Source organism: Carlito syrichta, unplaced genomic scaffold, assembly GCF_000164805.1.
Source record: "Carlito syrichta isolate Samal-C Ts95f unplaced genomic scaffold, Tarsius_syrichta-2.0.1 Scaffold313449, whole genome shotgun sequence".
Taxonomy (NCBI): domain Eukaryota; kingdom Metazoa; phylum Chordata; class Mammalia; order Primates; family Tarsiidae; genus Carlito; species Carlito syrichta.
In genome coordinates, this window is record NW_007257545.1 from 146,291 (window position 1) to 167,206 (window position 20,916).

At 37.6% G+C, this 20,916-nt stretch overlaps 1 protein-coding gene across 3 annotated transcripts in view; it reads left to right on the plus strand.

Moving 5' to 3' along the window:
* The window catches only part of RBBP6 (RB binding protein 6, ubiquitin ligase), a 35,261-nt gene extending 19,387 nt beyond the window's left edge, over nucleotides 1–15,874 (plus strand). For 2 of the 3 annotated variants that reach the window (XM_008070483.2, XM_021718781.1), the window contains 11 exons: nucleotides 597–769; nucleotides 2,778–2,881; nucleotides 2,989–3,326; nucleotides 5,738–5,834; nucleotides 5,971–6,049; nucleotides 6,156–6,210; nucleotides 7,682–7,750; nucleotides 10,143–10,505; nucleotides 10,798–10,899; nucleotides 11,746–13,503; nucleotides 13,886–15,874. In XM_008070483.2, coding sequence (XP_008068674.1) covers nucleotides 597–769; nucleotides 2,778–2,881; nucleotides 2,989–3,326; nucleotides 5,738–5,834; nucleotides 5,971–6,049; nucleotides 6,156–6,210; nucleotides 7,682–7,750; nucleotides 10,143–10,505; nucleotides 10,798–10,899; nucleotides 11,746–13,503; nucleotides 13,886–15,455 — 4,708 coding nt within the window. In that variant the 3' untranslated portion in view covers nucleotides 15,456–15,874. The remainder of the gene's footprint in view (nucleotides 1–596; nucleotides 770–2,777; nucleotides 2,882–2,988; nucleotides 3,327–5,737; nucleotides 5,835–5,970; nucleotides 6,050–6,155; nucleotides 6,211–7,681; nucleotides 7,751–10,142; nucleotides 10,506–10,797; nucleotides 10,900–11,745; nucleotides 13,504–13,885) is intronic. The other variant, XM_021718782.1, reaches the window with a different exon arrangement.
* Nucleotides 15,875–20,916: the final 5,042 nt, after the last annotated feature.

A 20,916-nucleotide genomic window follows, 5' to 3' on the forward strand; every position in this document is an offset into this window, starting at 1 on the left:
ATTAGTCTCTTAAAATACTAATTATAAGTAGATCATTGGTTTTGGAGTCTCATTCTGACTACTAATTATTTGTGTGTTGTTGACATAATATTTCCCTTAATGTCAGTACTGATTTTAGTTTCCCATCTTGTGGCATTCACTCCATTACCTTCACAGGTTGGGGCTCTGTTGGAATATGGAATATGGAGAGGGAAGTTGGCTTTTTCCTAACTCAAGAGTCATGGCAAAGTAGAAAAAATTGGCAATTAGGGTTTTAAATTCAAACCCTATCTTTGCCACTTAAATAGGACTTTATGGTACTAAATATGCTGCTTTATCACTCTGGCCCTTAGTTCTTTAGAGTTATGGTTTCTGAGATCCTTTTAGCTGTTTTTATAGCATTTCTTTGTGACTTTTTTTGTTATACTTGTTTAGAGTTTTGTTTTGTGCCTTTTTCTTTAGGGGAGGATATGCATAAAATGCTCCCTTATTTTGGAAGATAATTATGGGCTTGTCTAAACTAATTTGGCATTGTACTAAATTATTTGTTCTCATTTGTTGTAGTAGAATACTCTGCCTCCATAACAATGTTAAAACACTAAAACTTTCTTTCACAGAGAAGCATATGCAATTGGAAAGAAAGAAAAACCACCCTTCTTACCAGAGGAACCATCTTCTTCATCAGAAGAAGATGATCCTATTCCAGATGAATTGTTGTGTCTCATCTGCAAAGATATTATGACTGATGCCGTTGTCATTCCCTGCTGTGGAAACAGTTATTGTGATGAATGTAAGATATGTCAAACCTTTGAACACCTATATTTTGGAAAACTTGTACTTGCGTGGAAAGGCTCTTACCAACATTGTATATTTTAATAACAAAATATGTAGCATTGATAATAAGTGTTAGTCGCTGAACATTTAGTAGTAAGAGGTCTGTTTTTGTTGCTGTAGTTTTTTTTTAAAACAATAACCTGTTTTTTTCTTTAATACTAGAATTGACTACTTGCTGTACCTTCATTGGGTTGACTATACTGAGGTTTTTTTTGAAATGTCAAATTTTTATTTCCTATGTGTGTTAAATGATACATAGAAGTTTTAAAAATATTTGGGGCCTTAGATAGTTCTAGAAATTTTTAAAATTTTTATTTCTTTGCTAGACCTCTGGATGGCAATATTTTTAAATGGTGCCTTTCCTGGATTGTGAATGATAGCTTATCTTAAAATGTCTTAAGTGTAATTAAGACTTCCTGTATATTTTTATCCAGCATTTGCCATATGGTTATGACTTTTCAAATCACTTATATTAGCACTTAATTTGTTCCTGTTTCTAATTCTAAATTTGTCCCGTTTTACACAAGAAAATGGTGTTATTTGAAAATTTTATTGTTCAATCCCATTCTAACCTTTTTCATTTCTGAAGATATTTTTGGATTATACTGTCAGCCCTCCATATATGTGGTTCTGTATCCATAGATTCAACCAACCACAGATCAGAAATATTAGGAGGGAAAAAATAGCAATATAATTATAAAGAATAATACATATTTTTAAAATTAGTACAATAACTATTTACATAGCATTTATATTGTATTAGGTATTATAAGTAATCTAGAAATTAAAGCATATGAGGGGATGTATATAGGTTATATGCAAATACTATACCTTTTTTTTTGTTCTTGTTGGAGTCTCACTCTGTCGCCCAGACTGGAATGCAGTGGCTGCTCCCGGCCACCGCAACCTCGACCTGCTGGGCTCCGGCAATCCTTCCGCCACAGCCTTCTGAGTAGCCGGAATTACAGGCGCGCACTACCACACCCAGCTAATTTTTTTATTTTATTGTAGAGATGAGGTCTCGCCTGCCCAGGCGGGTCTCGAACCCGTGGGCTCAGGCAATCCACTCACCTCAGCCTCCCAAAGGCGCGGGATTACAGGCTGAGTCACCGAGCCGGCTTATACTATACCATTTTATATGAAGCACTTGAGCATCCTTAGGGGGTCCTGGAACCAATCCCTCACAGATACCTAAATATTTTAGGGCCCCTTCAGTGGAGAACAAGGGTAGTGCTTGTTTCAGAGTATGTATTAGATCTAACAAACTGCTTATTATTACTAGATTTATACCAGACTGAAGCGTAATCATTGATTTAGTGTTGCTGCTACTTGCTGTGTTATGTCTCATTGCCTACCTGAACAATACTTGTTTTGTAAAAATACCCTTATGATGCTTTGTTAAAACCTCATGTTAGCCATGTAAATTTTTTTTTGAGTTGAGTTCTCACTCTGTCACCCAGGCTAGAGTGCATTGACACAATTACAGTTCACCACAACATCGACCTCCTGGGCTCAGGCAGTCCTTCTACCTAAACCGGGTAACTGGGACTATGCGTACACACCACCACACCTAGCTAATTTTTTGATTTTTTTTTTTTTTTTTTTTTTTTGTAGAAATAAAGTCTTGCCATGTTACCCAGGCTGGTCTTGACAATCCTGGGCTCAAGCAATCCTCCCGCATCAGCCTCCCAAAGTGCTGGGTTTATAGGCATGAGCCACCATGCCCAGTGACTTCTCTTTTTTAATGGCATATAGGTCATAGAGAGCGGTTAGATCAGAAAAATGCTGTTATATGAGAGGTTTTACTTATTTAAGTTTCTTAATCTAAGAAATGATTAGTGCCATGTGCTTGGAAAACAGGAATGTAACTGAGCAGATGTGGGATCATCTTTTTAATTCATTATATAAACAGTGAGTTTCTTCTGTGCTTTTGTTAATATTTAAAATTTTATCATATACTGCAGGTATAAGAACAGCACTCCTGGAATCAGATGAACATACATGTCCAACATGTCATCAAAATGATGTTTCTCCTGATGCTTTAATTGCCAATAAATTTTTACGACAGGTAACGATCTTTGTATCCCTTTTAGGAAAAAAAAATTTTAACTGATTTAACTGTACTTGTGAATACTACATTCCATTTTTCTGCCTTATTATGTTTCATATTTGTAGGCTGTTAATAATTTCAAAAATGAAACTGGTTATACAAAAAGACTACGAAAACAGTTACCTCCACCACCACCTCCAATACCACATCCGAGACCACTCATTCAGCGGAATCTACAGCCTCTGATGAGATCTCCAATATCAAGACAACAGGATCCTTTGATGATTCCAGTGACATCATCATCAACTCACCCAACTCCCTCTATATCTTCATTAACATCTAATCAATCCTCCTTGGCCCCTTCTGTGCCTGGAAATCCATCTTCTACCCCAGCTCCTGTACCTGATATAACTGCAACAGTATCCATATCAGTTCATCCAGAAAAATCAGATGGACCTTTTCGGTAAGTTTATGTACTTTTTTTTTTTTTTTGAGTTGGAATCTCACTCTTGTCACCTGGGCTGGGGGGCAGTGGCATGCTCACAGCCACGGCAGCTTCTACCTGCTGGGCTCAGGCGATCCTTCCACCTCAGCCTTCCAAGTGGCTGGAACTACAGATGTACGCCACCATGCCCAGCTAGTGTATTTTTCAATTATGTAGTTTTTTGTTGCTGTGTATCACTTTACCGGTTTTTTTTTTTTTTTAAATTGGACTGCTCTGCTCAGCAAGGTGGCATGACTATAAGAATTGATTTAGTCTTATTGGGGGAAGAGATAAATGAAGGTGATTCATTTGGCAAATGATGACTAAACATTTCAGGATCAAATACTATACAAGTTGTCAACAGCCCCCACTAAATGAAATTACATACCACAACAGCTCTGAAGTTCAGAGGTGGGCTAGTTCACTTGTGGTCATAAAAGAAAAAAGTAGATTTGAGCAGAACTAAGAATAGCTTAGATTTTTAGAGAAGAAGGAATAAAAACACTGGTAGAAGTAGAGAGATAGGAATAATAATTGTTTTGTTCCATAATTGTATAGGAGAGTAATAAAAACTCACTTAAATCCTACCACTTTGGGCCAGGCACAGTGGCTCATGCCTATAATCCCAGCAATTTGGGAGGCAAGAGGATTGCTTGAGCACAGGAGTTCAAGACCAGCCTGGGTAACATAGCGAGACCTCAACTCTACAAAAAAAGTTTTAAAAATTAGTGGAGCCTGGTGGCATGTGCCTGTAATTGCAGCTACTCAGGAAGCTAAGGCAAGAGGATCACTTGAGCTCAGGATGTCGATGCTACGGTGAGCCATGATTATGCCATTGCACTCTAACGACTGTGTGACAGTGAGACCTTTTTTTATTTTTATTTTTTTTATTTTTTTTTTTATTTTTTTTTTTGAGTTGGAGTCTCACTCTGTCGTCCAGACTGGAGTGCAGTGGCCGCTCCCGGCCACCGCAGCCTCGGCCTGCTGGGCTCCAGCGATCCTTCCGCCTCAGCCTTCTGAGTAGCCGGAATTACAGGCATGCGCCACCACACCCAGCTGATTTTTTGATTTATTGTAGAGATGAGGTCTCACTGCCCAGGCGGGTCTCGAACCCGCGGGCTCAGGCAATTCACTCACCTCAGCCTCCCAAAGGCGCGGGATTACAGGCTGAGCCACCGAGCCCGGCTCGAGACCTTTTTTTAAAAAAAAAAAAGGAAAAATCACTTTGAGAGAATGATTGCCTGAGCCAACGGGTTCGAGACCAGCATTGACAACTTGGTGAGACCTCATCTCTACAATAAATCAAAAAATTAGCCAGGCATGGTGGCATGTGCCTGTGGTTCCAGCTACTTGAAAGGCCAAGGCGGAAGGATCACCTGAGCCCAGCAAATTGAGACTGCAGTGGCTATAAGCGTGCTGCTGCACTCCAGCCTGGATGACAGTGTGACTCCAATTCAAAAAAAAAAAAAAAGAGAGAGAGAGATCTTTGACTATGACCTGTGGCTTGTAAGTTTTCTAAAAAAAAAATAGACGTAAGAGGCCTGTTTCAGACGTACTGAAGCAAAATCTTTAGGGTGAGACCCTGACATGTTTACTTAAAAAAATTCCACTGATGTAGTTTAGCCTTTTATTTGGTTGATAATGGAAATGGACCCAAAGAATTCTGTGACTTACCCAAGATTACCCCTTCAGTATAGTGGAGCTAGAACTAAAACTTACTCCAAATCTGTTCCTTTTTGTCCCCATATAGTCCACACTTTGATTTCCTATTTAATTAATGTACTTTCAGAGACAGGGTCTCACTCTGTTGCCCAGGCTGGAGTACAGTAATGGAATTATAGCTCACTGCAGCCTTGAACTTCTAAGCTCAAGCAGTCCTGCCTCAGCCTCTGAGTAATTGGGACTATAGGCATGTGCCACTGTGCTTATTTTTAATTTATTATTATTATTATTATTTGTTTAGAGACAGAGTCTTACTAAGTTGTCCAGGCTGGTCTCAAACACCTGGCCTCAAGTGACCTTCCTACCACAGCCTCCCAAAGTGCTGGGATTACAGGCATGAGCCACCATACCTGGCCTTGATTTTTTTAAGTTTTATTAGTTGCCAGTTTCTGTCATATCTCTCATATGTAGTACTTCTTAAGGAAATTTATTCTTTTTACTTTTCCTCTTATTTATAAAGAACTCTCCAAAGGTCCAGTCCTCTCACCAAAGGTTTTCATTATCTTTGATTTACATATTTTTTCTTTTTTTTAAATACAAGAGTACTAATCTGTCAGACTCAACAGATCTTAATGCAGAAGATAAACAGCTACGAGCTGTTATTTTAATTCTTAAGTCTCCATTTTTGATGATTTTTTAATATATTGTAATTTATATTTGTTTTTTAGGGATTCTGATAATAAAATATTGCCAGCTGCAGCCCTTGCATCAGAACACTCAAAGGGAGCCTCCTCAATTGCAATTAGTGCTCTTATGGAAGAGAAGGTACATCTTATTGGCTTCTATATTTGGGATTTTTTTATACAATAGGGGTTTGTTTTATTTTATAGTTTTGTTTTTAACTCTTCCTTTTTTCTTTTTTTTTTAAATGATTTTTGTGTGTTTGCGATTGTTTCTAAAGGGTTACCAGGTGCCAGTACTTGGAACTCCATCTTTGCTTGGACAGTCATTATTGCATGGGCAATTGATCCCCACAACTGGTGAGTAAAATCACTTGGGTTTAATTTTTTTTCCTTTAAAAAATAATTTTAACTTTATTTAGCTTTCATATTTACTTACTCTTTGTTTTTGTTTTTTTATTCTAAGGTCCAGTAAGAATAAATACTGCTCGTCCTGGTGGTGGTCGACCAGGTTGGGAACAGTAAGTATATGTTTACAGTAATTTTCAGATGATTGTTTTCAAACTAGCTATTGGAAACTACAATGTGTTGCTGAATGATTTTTATTGTAAACTCCTTTTCTGTAGCATTTTAACGTAATTTTGATGAAAAATATCAAAATTCAAGCTTATGTGAGGAATTTTTTTTTTAAATGAATAATTCTTGTGTAAGATACAGTATCTTGGAAGTTTTTTTCTACTTTCATGTCAAACAAATGGGAATCTTGGCAGGACCTCACTTAATAAGTAAGATAAGAATTACTTGAAAGCTTATTTTAAATATATCAGTTATTTTCCTAATGGGCTTAACTTTTTCCTGTCTTGAACTTAGATGATCAAAATTTGATTTAAGTACATAAATATATAATAGATTAAAGTCTACCAATCAAAATTTTGCATTTTGAATAGTGTGATAATAAAACCTTAGTGCATGTTAATCTACAGGTTGTGATTTTCTGGCCTGAAATATAAGAAACTTAGATCTTCTGTGGGACGTTTTAGGTCATTAAAGATCAGTAGATTTATTTAATATTTGTCTATACAGTCATTTCAATTTTTTTTTTTTTGAGTTGGGAGTCTCAGTCTGTCACCCAGACTGGAGCCCAGTGACCACTCCCGGCCACTGCAGCCTCGACCTGCTGGGCTCCAGTGATCCTTCCGCCTCAGCCTTCCAAGTAGCTGGAACTAAGGATGAGCGCTACTACACCCGGCTAATTTTTTTTTTATTATTTATTGTAGAGATGAGGTCTTGCCAAGTTGCCCCGGCAGGTCTCGAACCCGCGGGCTCAGGCAATCCACTCACCTCAGCCTCCCAAAGCGCTGGGATTACAGGCTGAGCCACCAAGCCCAGTTTCATTTCAGCTATTATACTCCATTTTAAGACTGGCATTTTAAACCTTTAGTGTTTTTGTTTGATAAACTAAATTTCTCATAAAGTATGTTAAATGAGACACTAGTAGCATATATCAGTTGCATGAACATGGGATTTGGAGACAGGTGGACCAGGGTTTGAATTTCAGCTGCACCATTTACATGACAGTGAGTATGCAGTTTTACTCCTTAGCCCTTGTTTCTTCATTTGTAGAATTGGAGTGACACTACCTGCTTTAATATGTAAAGTGTTTCCATAGTACCCTGTAGATAAAAGGGCTCTCTTTCTTCTTGATAGCTACAAGTTCACAGAGTAAATTTATAGATGCCAATTAAAATATGATGTTACAGAAAATATTTGGGGTTTAACTATTATTATAATACAGTTAATTAGGAAAAAAGTTAAATTAAAAGTAATATTTGCTCAGATCTCCTGTATCTGGAACAAATTACAAATCAGGGAGTAGGAAAAACTCTTCAGAGTAGTTCAAGTAAGTGTCTTAAAATCTATGCACTGAAAGGTCATGTACCCATACCCATGGAGAAATATTCAAGCCTATTTTATCTTTTTCCCCACATGCAGTTCCAACAAGCTTGGCTATCTGGTTTCTCCACCTCAGCAAATTAGAAGGGGAGAGAGGAGCTGCTACAGGTAGGCATGCTAAAAATCTTAGAAAATAATACTCTTATGACATACAGAATACTGAAAAATATAAAGAAATTAAAGCACAACAGTGGCAGAAGGAATGGGGGTGGTCATTTGTTTGGATTATGCTTATCTTTTTGTTTTGTTTTGTTTTGTTTGAGTTGGCGTCTCATTCTGTCACCCAGGCTGGAGGGCAGTGGCACGCTCCTGGCCACCACAGCCTCGACTTGCTGGGCTCAGATGATCCTTCCACCTCAGCCTTCCAGGTAGCTGGAATTACAGGCACGTGCCACCATGCCCAGCTAATTTTTTGATTTATTGTATAGGTGAGGTCTTGCCAGGTTGCCCAGGCTGGTCTTGAACCCAGGGGCTCAGGCAATCCTCTCACCTTGTACTCCCAAAGTACTGGGATTATAGGCATGAGCCACCACCCCCAGCTTATGCTTATCTGTCCCTAGTAGATTTCCTCAAATAGGACTGTAAAGCAATAAATTACATTTAGTATTTTAAGTAATGGTTTTTAACACTTCACTTTTTATATTACTTCCCAATGATTACTTTCTGCCTGTCAGCACACAGCAGAATATTGTCTTGCATTTATCTTCTTGAAGGTAAAAGAAAGTCATTACATCTCTGACTCTTTTTTTTTTTTTGGAGTCGGAATCTGTGTTGCCCAGACTGAAGTATGGCTCACCACAGTCTCAATCTCCTAGGCTCACCCAATCCTTCTGCTTCAGCCTCCCCAGAAGTTGGGACTACAAGTGTGCGCCACCATGCCTGCATTATTTTTTAATTTTTTTTGTAGAGATGAGGTTTTGCTCTGTTGCCAGACTAGTCTGGAACTCCTGGGCCCAAGCAATCCTCGTGCCTCAGCTTCCCAAAGTGCTTGGATTATATTTTAAGATATCAATTTAAGATGATAGTTAACCAGCTCAGCCCCCAAGTTTGAAAAGTTGCATTTATACCTCTTATGGCCTTAATTATCCCAGTCATCTCCCACATTTTATTTTCCAAAGAAGAGACAAGGAGATTGTTAGGGATCTTGCCCTAAGCAGGTACAAGTAGTGGTAATCTAAGAAGTCTCACTGTCTATGTCAATAGGTTTCTCTGTTATACGTCTCACTCTCTACATTACAGTTGCCACCTGGGTAAAGGGGACTTCAAAACTTTATAAGAATATTAAGAGTATCTTCTAGTGCGCCACTAGAATTACTAAGCTTATTGGAGTTTACTACTTAATTATTAGATCACATGTTAAAAGAATGGAACATTTACTGGTTCATGGCTGTCTGAAAAGAGGCTTTAAATCTAAACCCCCCTCCCCCTCCCCCATATGCTGTTGTGTACCAGTTGCCTATAGTTTAAAGAACCTTTAATTAACAGAAGTAGGCCCACTCTGTTTCATTGATGAGGCACAAATTAGATACTTTTAGCCAGCATTGCTATTTTACACAATCCTTTGAGAAAAACTCCACTGTGGCTGGGTGCAGTGGTTCACATGTATAATCTTAGCACTTTAAGAGGCCAAGACGGGAGGATTGCTTGAGCTCAGGATTCGAGATAAGCCTTGGCAACATAGTGAGACCCTGGGCATGGTGGCATGTACCTGTAGTCCCAGCTACTCAGGATGCTGAGGCAGAAGGATCACCTGCGCCCAGGAGGTTGAGGCTGTGGTAAGCTGTGATCATGCCACTCCACTTCAGCCTAAAAGTAAATGAGAGCAAGAGAGAGGAGATTCACTTCTCTAAGGTAGGAGAGGGGACCAGAGCTTGGGAAACATGGCGGTGGCCATAGCTCAAAGAGCACATGGCCACACCAGAGTCTAGTAAATCCATGGCCCAGAAAACAGATTTTTAATTGTTAATTACAGATGTTAAAAGAGCATGTATTAGTCTACTTTGTATTCTTCACCCACTAAGAAGTGAGAAGAAGAAGGTGAAGTTTAGTCTTCACCCATTTTCTCCCTCAAAAATGAGGTTAGCAGAAGTGGTTTTTCTTCATTTAAACTCTTGGTCTTGAAAGACATTCTGGGAGAACTAGATTACGGCAGCATGAACCTGTCACTAGTCCTTCAAAGGACAGATTAAGAAGTAACAGATGATAATTAGTGGAGTGATCATCAACCGAACTTCATAAAAAAGAACTTTTAAATATAGCATTTCCATTTAGAGGGGATTCTATAAACTTACATCTGTCTCAGTCCCCAGCAGCCTTAAAAATTGTTTTGTTATAGAGTTACTGTTACAAATAAATGGTATCATTGTTTCTATACTAGTTTAATAGTTGATTCTATTCTGCTGTTTTTAAGTTTGAAAGTAATTATGGATAGAAAAGACAAATTTACTTGTCTCAGTGACTTTAGTTTGAGGGAATAATATCTTGGAATTTATTTCTCCAGAAGTATAAATCGTGGGCGACACCACAGCGAAAGATCACAGAGGACTCAAGGCCCATCACTACCAGCAACTCCAGTCTTTGTACCTGTTCCACCACCTCCTTTGTATCCACCTCCTCCCCATACACTTCCTCTCCCTCCAGGTGTTCCTCCCCCACAGTTTTCTCCTCAGTTTCCTCCTGGCCAGCCACCACCTGCTGGGTATAGTGTCCCTCCTCCAGGGTTTCCTCCAGCTCCTGCCAATTTATCAACACCATGGGTATCATCAGGAGTGCAGACAGCTCATTCAAATACCATCCCAACAACACAAGCACCACCTTTGTCCAGGGAAGAATTCTATAGAGAACAGCGACGACTAAAAGAAGAGTAAGAATTTTCATTTAAAATTATGATACACTTTTTTCATTTTCTGATATTACATTAAATAGGTATCTTTGGAAACATTTTCCAGTGTTTCCAGTTAGTATGAGAAAATTCACCTAAAATTTAAACCAAAGCCATACAAGCAACTTCCTCAGGGATTCCTAGTTATTTATAGTTTTAAAGTGGAAAGCTAATGGCAATTTCATTCATTTCATTCATGATCTAATTACATTTGTCTTGTTAGTTTTCTTAAATGGTTTTTGTTAACTTTCACTCTTTAACTTTATTTTACTAGGGAAAAGAAAAAGTCCAAGCTAGATGAGTTTACAAATGATTTTGCTAAGGAATTGATGGAATACAAAAAGATTCAAAAGGAGCGTAGGCGCTCATTTTCCAGGTTAGTGTTTTGCAAGCCTTCACAACAGAATTACAAATGGGACTTTGAATATCCAGGGATTAGCTATGGATATAAATAACATTGCACTTACGGAATTTTTCTGATTCGGTCTAGGTTTATAGAAATGAAGATGTAGCTTATTTCCCAATACCTGTTTATTGAAATAATGTCTCAATGTAAATTCTATTGTGTAGAACTAGCAGTTATGGGGATTAAATTGCCCTTGTCCCTTGAAGTTATTTATAGTATGAAATAACTGGGAAATGTTTTTGGAAGGAAAGAATTAGAGGAATAGCGAAAGAACATTTCTGATGATTCTTTTACCATAAGGCTACAGCTTCTTGCTGGAACATTAACCTGTGTATTTTATGAAGTAGTAGTAGAATACAAATTGCTTTATTGATAGAAAAACTGAGTTATAAAAATTCCCTGGAAGTTTGTTTAAAAGATTTATTTTTTAGCCTTACACATGAAATGTGGTTCTTTTTAAAACTAGGCCAGTATAGGACCAAAAATGGACTCTTACTTAAATAATCAGATAGGAAGTGAAATTTAAATTTAATTGGCATTTTGTTTAATGTTAGTTAGCTCATATAACTCACGGTACATTAATGCACTCCACTCTAATTGTTAAGACTTCGCTTTTGTTTTGTAACAAGTGATTGCTCTAATTTGTGTACTTTATTCCATTTCAGTAGAGGTCACTGTGCCTCTTTAATCATCTAAGATGAAACTTGATATAAGAAATAAGAAACCGTGAGGAGAGAATGCTAGAATCTGAGAGTCTGTGTTTTATTTTGTATATATTTCTCAACTATCAATTATTTTTCTTGTTTTTGTTTTTAGGTCTAAATCTCCCTATAGTGGTTCTTCGTATTCAAGAAGTTCATATACTTACTCAAAATCAAGATCTGGTTCAACGCGTTCACGTTCTTATTCTCGATCATTCAGCCGCTCACATTCTCGTTCCTATTCACGGTCACCTCCGTATCCCAGAAGAGGCAGAGGCAAAAGTCGCAATTATCGTTCACGGTCTAGATCTCATGGATATCATCGATCTAGGTCAAGGTCACCCCCATACAGACGCTATCATTCACGATCAAGATCTCCTCAAGCGTTTAGGGGACAATCTCCTAATAAGCGTAATGTACCTCAAGGGGAAACAGAACGTGAATATTTTAATAGATTCAGAGAAGTTCCACCACCTTATGACATGAAAGCTTATTATGGGAGGAGTGTTGACTTTAGAGACCCATTTGAAAAAGAGCGTTACCGAGAATGGGAGAGAAAATACAGAGAGTGGTATGAAAAATATTATAAAGGTTATACTGCTGGAGCACAACCTAGACCCTCAGCAAATAGAGAGAACTTTTCTCCAGAGAGATTTTTACCACTTAATATTAGGAATTCTCCCTTCACGAGAGGCCGCAGAGAAGATTATGTTGGTGGGCAAAGTCATAGAAGTCGCAACATAGGTGGCAACTATCCAGAAAAACTTTCTACAAGAGACAGTCACAATCAAAAGGATAATACAAAGTCAAAAGAGAAGGACAGTGAAAATGCTCCAGGAGATGGTAAAGGAAATAAACATAAGAAACATAGAAAAAGAAGAAAAGGGGAAGAAAGTGAAGGTTTTCTGAACCCTGAGTTATTAGAGACTTCTAGGAAGTCAAAAGAACCTACAGGTGTTGAAGAAAATAAAACAGACTCATTGTTCGTTCTTCCAAGTAGAGATGATGCTACACCTGTTAGAGATGAACCTATGGATGCAGAATCGATTACTTTTAAATCAGTGTCTGAAAAAGATAAAAGAGAGAAAGATAAACCAAAAGCAAAAGGTGACAAGACCAAACGGAAAAATGATGGTTCTACTGTGTCCAAAAAAGAAAATGTTGCAAAACCTGCTAAAGGACCCCAAGAGAAACTAGATGGAGAACGTGAAAAATCTCCTCGATCTGAACCTCCACTTAAAAAAGCCAAAGAGGAGATTCCAAAGACTGACAGTGCTAAATCATCATCTTCCTCTCAGAAAGATGAAAAGACCATGGGAACCCCCAGAAAAGCTCACTCTAAATCAGCAAAAGAACATCAAGAGGCAAAACCAGTCAAAGAGGAAAAAGTGAAGAAGGACTACTCCAAAGATGTCAAATCCGAGAAGCAAACTAATAAGGAAGAAAAGACCAAGAAACCTAGTGAGAAAAATAAACCTCTTGATAATAAGGGAGAAAAAAGAAAAAGAAAAACTGAAGAAAAAGGTGTAGATAAAGATTTTGAGTCGTCTTCAGTGAAAATCTCAAAACTAGAAGTAACTGAAATAGTGAAACCATCACCAAAGCGCAAAATGGAATCTGATATTGAAAAGATGGATAGGACGCCCGAAAAGGACAAAATTTCATCATCAACTGCCCCAGCTAAAAAAATCAAACTCAACAGAGAAACAGGGAAAAAAATTGGAAGTACAGAAAATATATCTAATACAAAAGAACCCTCTGAAAAATTGGAATCGACATCTAGCAAAGTTAAACAAGAAAAAGTCAAAGGAAAGGTCAGACGAAAAGTAACTGGAACTGAAGGATCCAGCTCAACTCTTGTGGATTATACCAGGTATCTAATTGTGGGTGGGTATAGAAGTTTGTTTTGGGAAGGATTTTCTTTAATTTTATCCATGCTTGTACTTTTTATGTTAATTAAGAATGTATGGATCATGGAGATTAGTCTTGTTTTACTCTTCTGTTGTCTTTTAAAAAAGGAATTGCTAAAGACAAGATTGTAAGTAGATTTTGAGGGTGAAGCAGATTTGTTTTTGTACAATCATATTCTTAAATCATGTGTCTCTTTATTAGAGCAGAATAATTGAACTTTTAAGTTTAAAGGACATGTATGTTTAAGCAATTTTATATTTAATTTTTATAGTTATATCATTATTTGGTGTTTTATAATTAATAGTAAATTCTTTACTAATTAAAAATATTTGTGTTCTTTTTAGTACAAGCTCAACTGGAGGCAGTCCTGTGCGGAAATCTGAAGAAAAAACAGATACAAAGCGAACTGTCATTAAAACTATGGAAGAATATAATAACGACAATACAGCTCCTGCAGAAGATGTTATTATAATGATTCAAGTACCTCAATCCAAATGGGATAAAGATGACTTTGAATCTGAAGAGGAGGAGGTTAAATCCACACAACCTGTGTCAAATGTCGGAAAACCTGCTAGTATTATAAAAAATGTTAGCACTAAGCCATCAAATACAGCCAAATATGCTGAGAAAGAAAATGAGCCCTCAGAGAAAATTCAGAAACTCACCAAGGAAGTGAGCCATGAAATTATACAGCATGAGGTCAAAAGCTCAAAAAACTCTGCATCTAGTGAAAAGGGTAAAACCAAAGATCGAGAGCATTCAGTGTTAGAGAAGGAAAACCTTGAAAAGAGGAAGAGCAGCACTCAGCCAGAAAAAGATAGTACCTTAGACCGTCTGAATGAGCAAGGAAATTTTAAAAGTCTGTCTCAATCTTCCAAAGAGACTAGAGCTTCAGATAAACATGATTCTGTTCGTGGTTCCTCAAATAAAGACTTTACTCCCAATAGAGACAAAAAAACTGACTATGACAGCAGAGAGTATTCAAGTACCAAACGTAGAGATGAAAGGAATGAATTACCAAGAAGAAAAGACTCTCCTTCTCGGAGTAAAGATTCTGCATCTGGGCAGAAAAATAAACCAAGGGAAGAGAGAGATTTGCCTAAAAAAGGAACAGGAGATTCCAAAAAAAGTAATTCTAGTCCCTCAAGAGACAAAAAACCTCATGATCACAAAGCCACGTATGATACTAAACGCCCAAGTGAAGAGACAAAATCTGTCGACAAAAATCCTTGTAAGGATCGTGAAAAGCATATATTAGAAGCAAGGAACAATAAAGAATCGAGTGGCAATAAATTACTTTATATCCTTAACCCACCAGACACACAGGTTGAAAAAGAACAAGTTATTGGGCAAACTGACAAGAGTGCTATCAAGCCCAAACCCCAGTTAAGTCATTCCTCTCGACTTTCCTCTGACTTAACCAGAGAAACTGATGAAGCTGCTTTTGAACCAGACTACAATGAAAGTGACAGTGAAAGTAATGTATCTGTAAAAGAAGAGGAAACTTCAGGAAATGTTTCTAAGGACCTACAAGATAAAATAATGGAGAAAGCAAAAGAGAGCCTGGACATAGCACCAGTTGGCCAGGTGGGCATAAGCAGGAGTCAGAGTCAAAGCAGTCCTAGTGTTAGTCCAAGCAGAAGTCATAGCCCTTCTGGAAGCCAGACCCGAAGTCACAGTAGCAGTGCCAGCTCAGCAGAAAGTCAGGACAGCAAGAAGAAAAAGAAAAAGAAGGAAAAGAAAAAGCACAAGAAACATAAAAAGCATAAGAAGCATAAGAAGCATGCAGGCACTGAAGTAGAATTGGAAAAAAGCCAAAAACACAAACACAAGAAAAAGAAGTCAAAGAAGAACAAAGATAAAGAAAAGGAGAAGGAGAAGGACGACCAAAAAGTGAAATCTGTCACTGTGTAAAAGGACAGATTTTTTAAATTGACTTAATTACTAAGTCATCTGTATTAAATTTTGTTATAATGTAAAGAGATTCAAGCCTTGTAAATAATGACATGGAAGACCCTGTGCTGCACTTAAAATATTGCTGCTTGATTATTTGATTTTTACATCAGAGCTTTATAACACGAACTTTTGTACAGAATTGTGAGTTGTGACCATGTAACATGAGAGGTTTTGCTAGGGCCTATTATTTTTAACCACCATTAATTAGTTGGGGTGGAGTTTACTGTACTGTGAAATTTTCACATTTGAATTTTTTTAATTGCCTGGCAAAAGCTGATATCAGTTCTTAAATATCAGCAGAATGATTTGCTGAATTCATTACAACCCCGTTATGTCACTTTTTGATTACAATAAAAGTTTTCAGTAAACTTTTCAAATGTTGAATATTTGCATTATTTAAAGAAGGTAGTGTCACATCTCTTCTTCCTTCCATTTCCCTATCTAAAAAAAATCCTTTGAGTTTTTAAGCTGCATTGAATATACTAAATTCTAAAACACTGAAGGTATACTTCATAGGTGAGCTGGTGGTAGGTTGCCAGAAATAAATCAGGATTAATTGGAGATGTGGTTAAATAAATCTAGGGGAATATAGTAATTAGAAGATTAAACTTCAAAAACAGTTGGCATTTGACTCTTAGAGATGTGGAATTGTTATTTATGGCCACGGATTTTTCTTGAAATCCTGATAAATGAAGTTTTTTTATAAAGTGGATTGCAGCTAAAACCGAGTGACTGTGCCTTACCCAATCTGCCCATTTGACAGAAGCTAGCAGTAGGTAGTAGATAAGGCTGTGAAGAGTTTCCTTCATTGCTGTGGTTCAGCAAATATATTGTGAACAATGAAAAGCTACTGAAAGAATTCAGGGAATAAGGGTAGGAATGGTACTTTAGCAATGTGGTATGAATAGGGATTAAGATCATTTTAGTCCCTATTAAGGAAAAAACCATTTCTGGTCTGTGGTGGTGATCTTAAAGTACTGTGTCAGGAGGCATGAACTTTGGCTGTAGGAGACAAAAAGGATTTAACATTACAGCAACATGCTTCTATGAACCTAACTGGCTTTATTAACCTAAATGCTAACCAATACAGCATTTCCAGATTATATCCTGTGTACAGTACTGCATACCATTGTCGGTACTTGATTTTCAGTGGTATATAGACATATTTTTTTAGTGCAACATTTAAAAAAAATTATTTGAACAAAAGTTATATAGGTGACACACAAATAATATAAACATCATGAAAGTCATTCGGGATTGAATAAAATTTTGGAAATGCTACATTTTGAGTCAAAGCAACCTTCCTCTAAAAGACTGCTTTTTGTCATGATGCCTAAATTATATTTATTCCCAGACATCCCTATTGCCAGGGATGGGATGTCTGTCCTAACCACTCTTATACTACTACACCCCATACATAAAACATATTGCCACTTCTACTTTAAGATAATCTAGCTAGATTATACTCTTAATTCTTGCTAACCTAGACTAAAACCCTAGATTTTATCTCACAGTCATAGGATTTGGCATCCAGAACTGACCTATCATAAATGTTGTTATCTGAAGTTAATTTCATTGTTCTTTAATTTTAAACTAAACTGATCTCTAACTGAAGTTCGCCCCTATGACAATTTTACTTGCTATTTGTGACAATTCTAATTCATCATTCTCTTTTTTTGAGTTAAGATCTCTGTTTCCCAGGTTGGAGTGTAGTGGCATGATCACAGCTCACTGTAGCCTCAACCTCTTAGGCTCAGGCAATCCACCTCAACCTCCCAAGTAGCTAGGACTACAGCCACATGCCACCATGCCCAGCTAATTTTTAACTTTTAATTTTCTTTTTACTTTTTTTTTTTTTTTTTTTTATAGAAGGGGTCTCATTCTGTTGCCCAGGCTGGTCTTGTACTCTAGGGCTCAAGCAATGGACAACATAGTGAGACACCCCCCTCATTTTAAAAAAAAAAAAAAAGTGAAAGCTTTGAAAGTTGCTCTATATTTAGTCCTTAAAAATTCCAATGTCTCTTGATGTTTCATGTTACTTGAGTCCAACCTTGGATATTCAAGCTAGTGCTTAACTAGTCCAACTCACCCCTACCGTGTGGAAGTGTAAGCCAACATGTAAGATAACACTTATGTTTGCTGCTCCCCAAAAGGCCATGTTATATCTTCCTATCTTTTGCACTTGACTGTTTCATCATCTGCCTGGAGTCTTCTTCCTCCTCTACATGCCTCATAATTTCCCATTCCTTGTACAAGAGTTAGGTTGCCTTTTTGGAATGATTCCCTCACACTGTCTGCCCATCCCCTTACACTCCTGGAGTGCAATGGGGTCACTGAATAAGCCACAGCAACACTTGTTTTCTACAAATTGTTTTCTGCAGGCTGTGTTTTGTTTCCCTCACTGGAGAGTGAACTCAGAGGAATGTCTGCTTTATATTCCAGAATCCAAACCATGCCTTGCACAAAATAATCAGTAACTTTGACATAATAAGATGAAATAGCTTCTAGCACTGAGGTTATGTTTTACCAAAATGATTTACAGTGACCAAAAGAAATACAATGTAAAGGCCAGCCCTAAGAGCAAACTTCACAGACAACCAGTGATAGTTTTTTTAACGGGAAAAGTTAATTTTTGATCGACTGGAGATTTGAGTATCAGTGTCCTTCCAGAACCTAGGAGCATAAAAATAATTCCTTTGCTAGTGTCAGCATGCCAAATGAAGTGTTGCTGTGGCTTATTCAGTGACCCCATTGAAGCTAAGCTCTCAGATACTTCAGCCAGGGATTCCAGAGGGGTAAAAAGCTACTTAATGACTGATTTCATCCCAATTTGGGCAGGTATCCCTACATGTGTATTGTCCACTTTTTCCAGTCTTTAGGCCTTTTAATGAATAGTCTTCTTACTACGTGAAACTACGTATTGAACAAAACCTCTGATTTAGAACATGCTTTTCCAAGCCCCCATTATACTACTCACTTAAGCTACCTTCAGCACTTGTCTGCTATTTTTAACAAGAAAAAAGCCCCATATTTATTATATACATGATTATATAAGTATATACCTTGCCTTCTATATATCGTATAAATTCCTTTGACATTAAATTTTTCATAAACATTTTTCATTTTGAGAACTGGAATGGTCATGAAAGAATAGATTGGAATAAAGTAAAGCTACTTAAATCCTTGATAAAGGGTACCATGGGGCTGCTATATGTGAATAACGATTTGGCATACTAATGTAAAAGTAGGGTTAGCAAGACTATTCAAAAATTTCAAGTGAATTCTTTCAGTCATGTAATCTATAAACAGCTTATCAGTGTGCATCTCGGATATGTCGAGTTATTTTTAGGATCATGTTAAAAGGAATTTTTAAAAGTAACTATTGCTAATTTCTTTATGCACTTTTCCTTTTGTAAACTCAATGAAGGGTGAACAGTGATCTCAAAGTCAACACGACCGTGAATCTTGCTTTTCCACTTGGTCTGAAACATGGCTATTTAGACTATAGCTATACCACCCTGAAAGTGCCCGATCTCATCTGAAATGTGGCTATTTAGTAATTTGCTGTGAAGTTGGCTTGGCCAGTATGAATCTTAAAGTTTCTATTTTTAGAAAGTTTCTAGTAGTAAAGTTTAATATGAGAATAGGCATACACTTCGAATTCAAAATAAAATATTCTTTTGTAGAAACACTGACACCTTAAAATTTTGATAATTGTTTAAATATGTTTTAACCTAGTTTGTATACACATATTTATACATATATGTTAAAATATATTTTATTATATTTATATATTTGTTTGATACACACACACTCATATCTGGTCAACTGAGTCCTTTTTGTGTCCTAACAACTAAAACCAATAAAAACAGATATGATTTTTCAAAAAATGAAGATAAGGAAAACTACGTTAGTGCTAGAAACCCAGGAAAGGATGGAAGGGACACAGTAATGTGGAATTTCTGCAATCGTAACACATCTTAAAAGTTAAAAAAGACAGACATCCATCGACTGACAATTTTCTTCTTTGAGAACGAAGATGACCTCTTGGGAAGCTTGAATAGAAGATTTGGGGCACTGTGAACCCCCCATGATCTGGAGGGACCAAGGTAGGTCATGGAGCAGATAATATTTCCTTTGAAGTCACTTTAGGTTACAAAAACCGCACAAAGGAAACCTGAAGCATAAACTTCCATGTTGTTGGGGATAGAGGAAAAAACACATTTGTTATAACTGGTCTGATGGCCGGGAAGGAGGTCAGGCCACACAACCCTCATTCCCCTACGTATTACAGATTGGGTTAAGAAAAGGTAACACTGTTTCAAAGCATTATGGTGTTGGAACAGGTAGACAAGTCAGTGGAATTGAATAAAGTACCAGAAATTGGTCCAAATATAAAAGTATTATACATAACAGTATCAATATAAGTACATGTGAAAAGGATAGATTTTTCAATAAGCTTTGAGAGAACTAGATAACCACTTGGAAAAAAAAATTCACATCTTAAAATTCTAGATGGATTATGTATTGTTGGTCCAAAATTTTATATATTTAGCATTCAAAATATTCTTTTGTAGAAATATTGGCACCTTGAAACAATTTTGATAATTGTCTAAATATGTTTTCACCAAGCTTATTATATTTCTCCCATCTTTTTTCTTTTTTTTTTTTTGAGTTGGAGTCTCATTCAACCTCGACCTGCTGGGCTCCGGCGATCCTTCCGTCTCAGCCTTCCAAGTAGCTAGAATTACAGACATGCGCTACCACGCCCGGCTGATTTTTTTTTTTTTTTTTTTTTATTGTAGAGATGAGGTCTCACCAAGTTGCCCAGGCGGGTCTCGAACCCGTGGGCTCAGGCAATCCACTCATCTCAGCCTCCCAAGGCGCGGGATTACAGGCTGACCCACCGAGCCCAGCTCTCTCCTATCTTCTAAGATCACCTTCCGTTTAATATATTAGGTCTTCTTCATTATTTCAACTGAAAACCCAGGGTCTTCCCCAGTATTTCTGATGATTGTTGTGGGAGGTCCGGTCTATCTTGGTTTGCTCCATTCTGCTTTCCTTTTTTTTTTTTTTTTTTTTTGAGTCGGAGTCTCACTCTGTCGCCCAGACTGGAGTGCAGTCGCCCCTCCCGGCCACCGCAGCCTCGACCTGCTGGGCTCCAGCGATCCTTCCGCCTCAGCCTTCCGAGTAGCCAGAATTACAGGCATGCGCTACCACGCCCAGCTGATTTTTTGATTTATTGTAGAGATGAGGTCTCACTGCCCAGGCAGGTCTCGAACCCACGGGCTCAGGCGATCCACTCACCTCAGCCTCCCAAAGGCGCGGGATTACAGGCTGAGCCACCGAGCCCGGCTTCTGATTTCCTAATGTCTATTACTGGTGCTGATTTTTCTCTTCCAATCTTCTCATTATGGTA